The sequence below is a fragment of the Ipomoea triloba genome, chromosome 10 (assembly GCF_003576645.1).
Source record: "Ipomoea triloba cultivar NCNSP0323 chromosome 10, ASM357664v1".
Lineage (NCBI taxonomy): Eukaryota > Viridiplantae > Streptophyta > Magnoliopsida > Solanales > Convolvulaceae > Ipomoea > Ipomoea triloba.
The window spans coordinates 7,206,310-7,216,239 of record NC_044925.1 but is presented as its reverse complement, the minus strand read 5'-3'; the positions used below and the strand labels follow the sequence as shown (position 1 = coordinate 7,216,239).

General features: G+C 36.2%; 3 protein-coding genes across 3 annotated transcripts; all 3 read left to right on the top strand.

The window, feature by feature from the left end:
• Window positions 1-2,724: 2,724 nt before the first annotated feature.
• LOC116032687 (dihydroceramide fatty acyl 2-hydroxylase FAH1-like) lies at window positions 2,725-5,808 on the top strand. The gene is made up of 7 exons (XM_031275378.1): window positions 2,725-2,812; window positions 3,005-3,074; window positions 3,287-3,379; window positions 3,594-3,790; window positions 3,883-3,988; window positions 4,950-5,096; window positions 5,388-5,808. The coding sequence occupies exons 2-7, from the start codon at window positions 3,024-3,026 to the stop codon at window positions 5,505-5,507; spliced, it is 714 nt and encodes a 237-aa protein (XP_031131238.1). The 5' UTR covers window positions 2,725-2,812; window positions 3,005-3,023; the 3' UTR covers window positions 5,508-5,808.
• Window positions 5,809-7,794: 1,986 nt separating this feature from the next.
• LOC116033077 lies at window positions 7,795-8,502 on the top strand. Its single transcript, XM_031275831.1, has one exon. The coding sequence runs from the start codon at window positions 7,795-7,797 to the stop codon at window positions 8,500-8,502; it is 708 nt and encodes a 235-aa protein (XP_031131691.1).
• A 709-nt stretch (window positions 8,503-9,211) lies between these two features.
• On the top strand, window positions 9,212-9,745 carry LOC116033075. The gene has a single exon (XM_031275830.1). It carries the CDS (start codon window positions 9,212-9,214, stop codon window positions 9,743-9,745), a length of 534 nt encoding a protein of 177 aa, XP_031131690.1.
• Window positions 9,746-9,930: the final 185 nt, after the last annotated feature.

Genomic DNA, 9,930 nt, shown 5'->3' with positions numbered 1-9,930 from the left:
TTGTTGAACATCAATAATTGGTGTATGATCTTGGCCTAATGTAGTAAATTCATTCTTAATCATGTTCATGATATATTTTGTAAAGACAATGGTTCTTAGCGGGTTCTAAACAGGTCTGTGTAAACGGGTTAACACGATAATATTAACAGGTTAAACGAGTTCTTAATAGGTTTAACTATTAAGACACGAAAACATAACGGATTCTTAACGGGTCAACCAGTTAACGACCCGGGACATGTTAAGGTTAAACACTAACCCATTATTTTCGTGTCGTGTTAACGGGTCGTGTCGATAATTGCCAGGTCTACTCCCAGGTGAATTTTTCTCTAATATAGTTATACTTACTGAATATTAAAATATAAGTGTACCTCAAGATCTTGCAATAACTAACCAACAAGTAATTAAATTAATGATATATAATGCAATGCAAATTATCTACATATTGCATTTATACACTTATTTTAGAATATTGAATTTTTGTGATGTTTGTTGCATGCAAGGAAGACTCATACTATAGTTTATTTGTCGATTCTTATATGTTATAAATCATAATATCATACGAAACGGATACTTTGATGAAATATGAAGCATGAATAGTATGTCAATCAACGGTTATGGACATCGCATTTCAATAGTTTGGATGTGCATCATTCCAAAAAGCCATACACTCCATTTGGTAATCTAGAGTGAAGTTTGGATTAACAGATTAAATATATGATTCATACATTCTGATATATTTTTATTTATTGCCCGATGCCAGTATGATGATTTGAATTTTGAGAACATAGAAACAAACTCGAAATATGCTTATATGCTTGAATGGTCTTACCTCAAAGTTACTACCCACTATCACACAATGCTTTATGTTGTATGTTAGACTCAAGGTTACTAACTTCTCACAATAGTCAGAGACTTGTTTTATATGTGTGAAATATTGACAAAAAAATTAGGCTTTAGATGTGAGTTTTACTTATATATACCTGGGAATCTGAAACATTTTAAAATTTAGTGATTGGTAAAATCAATATATTTTACAGTTTGACTATCAAAACTAATTTTATGCAAAAAATCACAGAATATATACATGTAGATTATAAAATTAAAATTTCTGTGTCAATATTGTTATAACACAATGCTTTAATTACATTAAAAGTGATTTTTTAAAATTTCAAGCTCAAGATATGGCACACTTGATGAGTCGCAGCTGGAAGGTCAGTGATCCGCTCGCTGAATTTAGATATCGTTGATCAAATTATTCAGTACATGTGCGACATGAATATTGCAAAAGGACGAACATATTTAAGTTGTAACTCTTTGTGTAAGGCAGAACCAAACGGTGAAAATCTATTAGAGGTACACATTCCTAATTTCTTAAATAGTTTGAGATTGTATGATTTTCTTAATCATTCATTGTCATTAATTAAAGGTCGGTACACCTGTTATGTTATTGCGAAAGATAGACCATTCTCTTGGTCTTTATAACGGTATGCGACTCATCATCACAAGATTGGCAGATCACATTGTTGAAGCAAAAATAGTTAATGAGACACATGAAGGAATCAAAGTTCTTATCCCTCGAACGTCTCTTACTCTTTCTGATACGAGATTGCCCTTCAAGTTCTAGCATAAATAATTTCCATTGATGCTTGCATATGCCATGACTATCAACAAAAGCAGGGTCGAACACTAACTCACGTTGGGTTATTGCTGAAAAAACCAGTTTTTAATCATGGTCAATTGTACATGCATGGTTTTATCCCGGTCACCCATCCTGATAGCCTGAAAGTGTTAATTAGTTCTAGACGAGGATGAACAAGATTGTGTTGCTATTACCAATATTGTCTACAAAGGGGTTTTCAATAATATGTAAATACAACCGATGATATTATGTTTTTTTTCAAGATGGAGAAATTGTTATATATCTACATAAAAATATATCTTCCATACATATGAATTAGAATAACATGCAATTGATTCCTATAACTGAGTTACTAGAAAACAGACATATTTGTCCAATTTATAAAAATCCTAAACAATGATATATAAAATCTCTAAAGTTCTAGCATCGCATGTGTACATCTACACATTAGCTATTAATTAAGCAATTATTTGCTGGAATTCAAACAAGGATAACATCAGAAAACATAATCGATCCAAAACATATCTTTAATTCCACTATATAATATTTGATGTTATAGTTTATATAATTATATATCCATCCAAATATTCTTAATATATTATAACAAATCCATTCCGTGCATCACAATCCAAATATTCTTAATATATTATAACAAATCCATTCCGTGCATCACACGTGTGAAAATACTAGTAATAATAATAACAGTGATGATGATAATGAGGGAAAAGGGTTAATAGACCCTTGAACTTTACTCAAAAGTGCAATTAGGTCATTGAACTTTAAAAAATTGCAATTAAACAATTTAACTTGTCAAAATGAGTCAAATAAGTCCGATTTACCGGTAACTAACAGGTTACCGATAAAATTATCGCCATTGACCCTCGTTGACCACCACCACTAAAAAAAAAAAAAAAAAAAAAAANAAAAAAAAAAAAAGTTAAAAAAACATCGAAAAAGGCGATCGAGCGTTTGCCGTTGGATGAGTTGTCTCGATGCGACTGCCAGCCTGGTCAAGCTTTCAAGATCGACTGGCTTTTTCCTAGGGCGGTCCCACAGTATCAGAATTAACCATATAGATACTATTTTCGCAAACTGTCCTCTGCTTCACAAGCGCTGCTCGCCATAATCTTGAGAGCTCCATTTCAAGATCTGACCCGAATATTTGTCTTTCAGGTATTCCCTCTTCTCTTCTTCCTCTTCATCTTTTTTGGCTCTTGCTTTTTTTCCGTTTGAAAATTAAAGTTCTTAGCTGTTTTCATGTATTTTGGAGTATGAAGTAGCAAGTGATAGATCTACTGCGGAGAAAACGACGCACATTTTGTATTCGCTAACGAGATTTGTTTTCTGTTTTGATTTTTATTCCAGCTTTCTTAGAAATTCAACCATGGTTGCACAGGTATTCACGGTGGATCTGAATAAACCCCTTGTCTTCCAGGTGAATACTGCTGTCCTTTTTGTGTGAATGAAAAATGTCTCTTCTCCGTTTCCTGTACCCTTAATATGTGGTGTCAGTGTGTAATGATACGGTGTTTCGCTTATATTAATGCTTGAGAGTAATGTGGATTTGTTGAAGGAATTTATGCCTGCAACCTTCTTGTTATTGTGCATTCTTAATTACCCCTTTGACTGTTTGGAGTGGTATTGCAGGTTGGCCATCTTGGAGAATCTTATCAAGAGTGGGTTCATCAGCCTATTCCTAGCAGAGAAGGTCCTCGGTTTTTTGAAAGTGACTTTTGGGAGGTATTACACTTTTTAAACCCACCAATAGCTATTGGCTACTTTTTTGTTTGAGGTCAATTTTACTGCCTTGACTGGATTTGATTAAGGTCAATCACAAAATGGCTAAAATTTTAAATGCCCATTTTCTACTTTTTTGTGCACATTATGATAATGTTCAGAAGTTTGATGTATTATAATCTTCATTGTTATACTGAAGCTGTTATATTTGGAACAGTTTCTCACCCGCACTGTGTGGTGGGTAATTCCTCTCGTTTGGCTCCCAGTTGTATGCTGGTTCGTTTCAATGTCTCTTCGGATGGGTCTCACGATTCCTCATGTTGCACTACTGGTAGTATTTGGCATTTTCATTTGGACACTAGTGGAATACATTCTTCACCGCTACCTTTTTCATATTAAGACAAAGAGCTATTGGTAAGTTTTAGTGCCTATGCACTTCTAATGCTGAATGACATCTTTTTACCTGATCTTTTGTCTATTAATTTTGTGATTCTATTGGAATACAGGGGGAATACCATTCATTATCTTCTTCATGGTTGTCACCACAAGCACCCCATGGATGGGCTACGCCTTGTTTTCCCTCCTGCTGCAGCAGCTGTTCTCTGTGTGCCAGTATGTGTTCACATCATAACCCCATTAATCTTTACCTTAGCATTCTTTTTACTAATATTTTATGAGATGCTTATTGTATGTGAATTGAGCTCACATCTTCTCGGCAATGTGATATGTCTGTTTTTGGCCATGGCTGCAGTTATAAAACTTACATAAGTATTTTGTCTGGCAAACTATCTTGTTCTGACATAAAATGATGCCTCACAATAGATGCAATGTACATAGACAGTTCAACCCAGCTTTAGTTTGTTGAACATTGAACAAATATAGGCATGGTTGCCATTCTGCATAGAAGATTGCTTTGAACTTGATTTTTTCAGATGCTTGCACATTCAGATATTTGGATCTAACAGTGCTTCAATCAAACAAGTTCTTTGTATACTTGCATGCTCAAATGCATCAGTATCAAGTTTGATAGAAGATTGCTTTGAACTTAATTTTTTCAGATGCTTGCACATTCAGATATTTGGATCTAACAGTGCTTCAATCTAACAAGTTCTTTGTATACTTGCATGTTCAAATGCATCAGTATCAAGTTTGATCTAATTCTGTCTATCTCGAGCATTTGATACAAAATGAAATTCAATAGGCAATACTGTAGTACTGTGCTTGGTTCTAAAGTATGCACAAATCTAACATGTTCACTTAGTATTGATGTATCTTAATTTTGCCAGTTCTATATTTTTCCTTCTTTACTTGATACATTGGAAAATATGATTGCATAGCATCTGTAAATTATTTATATATAGAGATTTGGTAGCAACTATATGTGTCTATGGATTTTGTAAAAATATAAGTTATCTAATGATTTCATCGTAATTCATCATGTCATGGAGAGAATCATGTAAATGCACTGATTGTTACATATACTTAGTATTTCTGAGCATGCTTTAGAATGGTCGTAATTCCTACTACCTCTGGTCACACTGATAGCCTGATGCATTAAGCTTCTTTATTACAGTTCTGGAACCTAGTAAAGCTCTTTGCCACTCCATTGACTGCTCCTGCTTTGTTTGGAGGAGGCTTACTGGGTTATGTGATGTATGATGTAACCCATTACTACTTGCACCATGGACAACCCACGAGTGATGTGCCAAAAAATCTCAAGGTAAGCCATTATAGTAGCTTGTGTTTGGTATTCAGATTTTGTAGTCAACTTTCTGACATGGCTATGAAGATGTGTCTTTTTCTTTAGAGGTGTTTTGGGATTTTTTCCTGGAGATTGTCACATTGAACCTTTGATGACCCAATTTTAATCAATTTTTGCCTTTGTTCAGTTTTGTGCTATATGAATTTGTGAAAACCATGCAAGTCTGTTCCCAATCAATGACTGTCAATGCTCTTTCTAGCAATTGATATGGATTTAGTTGATGATGTTATGCATTCTCTGATTATGCAGAAATATCACCTGAACCACCATTTTCGTATTCAGAACAAAGGTTTCGGCATTACTTCTGCATTGTGGGATAGAGTGTTCGGAACATTACCACCATCAAAATCAGATTTGAAGAGTCGATAATTGAATTCAGAAAGCATTTGTCAAGAAAGACTTTAATAGCCTTCAAGATTCTTTTTTCACCAACTGCATTCTTTCATCTACTGCAATGCCTTTGTGAGAGAGTATTATGAGAAATTTAGTAGCCGTGCTCTTGGCAATGTTAGTGTATGAGAATGTTTTGACTACTAATGTATATGCATCAGTCTCTTGTTTGTTAACCATAGTTCTTTAGAATTCATTATTTCGTTATGTATCATTTTCTCATTAAAGGAATAGTAATTCCTGTAGCCGTAGGAGAATGAATCCAAATATATTGTGAAAATGCCTACCCAAAGTTTTGTTTTTCACTACCCAAAATTTTGAACATTATGCTCAGACCTGATGCTTTGTAACTTTGTCGAAAAAAAGAAAAGAAAAAAAAGAGTATGATAATTAAATCGTTTTGTCATAAATTTAAAGAAAAATAAAACTGTTATGACCTTATGGTCTAGTGTCACGAAATGACTTTTCCAAATAAGAGGTTATGGGTTCTAGCCAATATGAGCGAGGATGCGATGATAGGAATTGAAATTATTGGTATGCAGAAATAGGAGTACAGGGAATTGAAAGGTAAGAAGCGACAAAATGACTAAAATGCCCTTATGTTGTGGTAGATGTAGTAGTAATAATAATAATAATAATAATAATAATAATTCTTTCAAAATAATAATAATAATAATAATTCTTTCAAATTAAATTAAAAAAAAAACAAAGGGTATGAGAGGAGGGGCAAAATTGCCTTTACACCAACAAATTGCCCCTCCTCTCCACCGAATTGCAATTCTGCGGAATTGCAATTCCCTCCAACCAAACACTGTAGTTTGGAAATTCACTGAATTGTAATTCAATGAATTGCAATTGCCCCCAAACTAAATCCAACCAAACAGGCCATTAGAGTTTAGAGGGTGGTTTGATACTTTTACATCAACTAGTATTTTCGCCCGTGCATTGCACAAAATATATTTACTATAATATGTTAAGAATATTAGATTGATATACAATTATGTAAATTATAATGTCGAATATTATATAGTACAATTAAAGAATTGAGTTTGATCGATTATGTTTTCTAATGTTATCATTAGTTGAATTTGAGCAAATAATTGCCCAATTAATAGCCAACGTGTATATATATGCATCTAGTGCTGAAACTTTAGACATTTTATATATCAATGTTTATGATTTGTATTAATTAGGCTAATTATCTAGTTGTCTAGCAACTCAGTTATAGAAATTATTTGTACGAATGATATATTTTTTATGTAGATATATAGCAATTTTGTCATCTTTGTATAAAAAGAAAACATAATATAACTGTTTTGAATTACACGTTATTGAAAACCTTTTTGTAGATGATCGACATTGGTAGTATATTGTATATTGTTGTTGTAAATTTTTATACTTATTTTACATCACTAATGAAGTAAATTATCCAAAATTATAGCTTTTTAGTGCTCTATTTCAGAATGTCTGGAGTAAATTATCCAGGACTTTAGTGCTCCATTGATTATAAGATATTTCTAAAGCATGTATGTATAGATTAGCTCTGCTTTCTTTTAAGTGTATAGATTAACCTTATTTCATGAATGTTATGTTTGGTTTATGGACATGTTTTATTTGTTGTGTATTTTTGTCTAATAGTTGGGTTGTATAATGTATTAAGAGCTATAATTCTACCTAAACATGTCAAACTTAATTTGGCTCTTTAGGGTATACTTTATATTTATCCTTAGGGTTTTATTTGTGGAATTAATTTGGTTTTTATTTTTATTTTTATTTTTAATGTAGGTGCTATAGTTAGAGTTCTTAGAGTAAGATAATGATGTTTGGAAATTTATCATTAATTCCAATAAAAATGAGGTGATTTTATTATGATTACTATATGGTAATTAAGGAGTATACATTATTCTTAATTAATATTCTGCTAATTAATCAATTGAATGAAAAAAAAAAGAATTCGCTCCAAGATAATGAAGTAGCGACGGAGTCGACCCACGAAATGCTTTCACCGTCGGCGAACGCTCATTCGTCGACGGCAGCTGATCAGGTTCTGCGCAATTCGAAGAAGCCCAAGAGGGGCCGAGACACGATGGAGAATACGATGCCGAGTTCAATCGAAGAAGTAGTCCAAGAAACACCACTCTCTGCTGGACCCAAATCCCCAGAATCAGCACAGTGGGGCACACCGGTAGAAACACCGAATCCAGCCTAGGGAAAGGCTTCACAAGCTGACCCTATTGACACGGAGATATGCTCTGACGAGGAAGTTATGGACGAAGGCAAGAATGACCCCAATTGTCCAAGAATCCCAGTCACAAAGGAGGAGAAGGAGCGATTACGGCGTCCATGGCGGCGTTCCCTTATTCTCAGAGTTCTTGGAAGAAAGGTTAGCTACTCTTACCTTTTGCAAAGATTACAGAAAATGTGGATATCTGAAGCCAATTTCGACCTAATTGCGTTGGATCAAGATTATTTTGTGGCGAAATTCGAGTCCCTTAGAGACTACGAATTCGCAAAATACGAAGGCCCGTGGATCATTCTGGGCCATTATCTCACCGTTCAGGAATGGGAACCTAACTTCCACCCGTACAAGAACAAGTTAAGCAAACTACTGGTATGGGCACGCCTCCCGGCTATCCCAATCGAATATTTTGAAGAAGGGTTTTTGATGAAAATTGGTAAACAGATTGGGCGCCCGGTTAAGGTGGATACAACAACGAGTTTAGTCTCTATTGGGAAGTTTGCCAGGGTGTGCATTGAAGTAGACCTCTCTAAACCACTGCTGTCGAAATTCACACTTGAGGATGAGGTTCTGCCAATCGAATATGAGGGCATTAACATGGTTTGCTTTACTTGCGGGATTTATGGCCATAAACAGGGGCAGTGCGGCAATGATCGGGCCGAGGATTCGATGAATGAGGATAACTCGAACATGGACCTTGAGCAAAATAGAGATCACCAAGCTAACAGAGAATGAGTAAGGGATCGACAGACGAATGTGCCAACTCGCAAATTTGAAGGGAATTTCGGAGCCTGGATGCTAGTGGCGAGAAAAGAAAGAAGAGGGCCAAGGAGGAATGACAATAATCGTTCAGATCAACCAAGGAACTACAACGCCCAGAAAACGGCCCCTGCCGAAATTCCGGGGTCTAGATTTGCTGCTCTTAATGGTCTGAATGAAGATATGGGAGGAACTGCAACCGATGACAGAGGAACACCAGGTTCATTCCGGTATAAGACGTCAGCTCTTCCAAGAATTAGAACCAACCAGGCGTATAACAGGCCCACGGACCAAGGGAATACTGAACAAAACCCCCCGAGGAACCAGTATCATCAGCCCGTTCGAAACAACAGCAGGGGCAGAGGTGGAAGGGGTGGGGGTCCTAAGAGGGCGGCAGCTGAATCAGAACACACTATGGTTAGAGGACATAACTATGGTAAGCAAATATCAAGCACAGTGGTTTTTCAAGAAAAAGATGATGTTCCGGAATCATCTCATAGAGCTGAGTTTGAGTTCGCGTTCAAGGAAAACCCGCCGGATACAACTCGTCGGCCTGCTGGAGATTCGGAGGGTCTTGAGACTATGATGTTTGAAAATGATGGTCGCTTGAACCATCCCGATTTGGTAATGGGCGATCGCCCGTGCCCTTGAGCACCTCTGTTTTTTTTTTCTTGATCTGTTTTTTATGATCTGCATCATATGGAATTGCCAAGGTGCTGCGTCTAAAGCTTTTAGACGCACCCTCAAACAGTTTTGTAGGAGTTATAAGCCAGATTTGGTATGTCTTTTTGAACCGAAAGTGTCGGGCGACCAAGCCAATCGTATCTGCATTAGCTTTGGGTTTGAAGAATGGGTCAGAGTTGAGGCGGTAGGCTTCTCAGGAGGAATATGGGTGTTCTGGAACCACACGGTAGAGATCCAAGTAATTAGCACACATCCACAGTTCGTCAATCTACAGGTTAAGGAAGGTAACGGCTTGCCTTGGGTGCTATCGCTTGTGTATGGCAGCCCCAACATATCCTTGCGAAGAAGATTATTTTCAGAGCTTACATCCTCTAGCTTTAGTACCCAACCCTGCTGGTTGGCATGCTGCGACTTTAACTCGGTAACAAGCAGTGATGAAGTCAGTAACGCAGCTTGTTTCAACTCGTCAAGATGTGCAGACTTCAACAATTGGATTTTCAGGGAAGGGCTTATTGACTTAGGCTTCACAGGGTAGAAATTTACCTGGATGAGGGGGATTGACTCGGCCACATTTAGAGGAGCGAGGCTAGACCGTGCTCTGAGCAATGTTGATTGGAAAATCAAATTCCCACAAGCATCAGTAGAACATCTCCCGATGGTTAACTCAGATCACTCACCTTTGCTGATATCATGCAGCCCCAATCCAGTGATCTCAGAAAA

Bases quoted from the DNA above. Each gene is read 5' to 3' on its own strand.
- LOC116032687 (XM_031275378.1), top strand. From the start codon at position 3,024: ATGGTTGCACAGGTATTCACGGTGGATCTGAATAAACCCCTTGTCTTC. The intron at 3,791-3,882 runs GTAAGTTTTAGT...ATTGGAATACAG, and splicing joins ATTAAGACAAAGAGCTATTG to GGGGAATACCATTCATTATC. The intron at 5,097-5,387 runs GTAAGCCATTAT...CTGATTATGCAG, and splicing joins ATGTGCCAAAAAATCTCAAG to AAATATCACCTGAACCACCA.
- LOC116033077 (XM_031275831.1), top strand. From the start codon at position 7,795: ATGGACGAAGGCAAGAATGACCCCAATTGTCCAAGAATCCCAGTCACA.
- LOC116033075 (XM_031275830.1), top strand. From the start codon at position 9,212: ATGATCTGCATCATATGGAATTGCCAAGGTGCTGCGTCTAAAGCTTTT.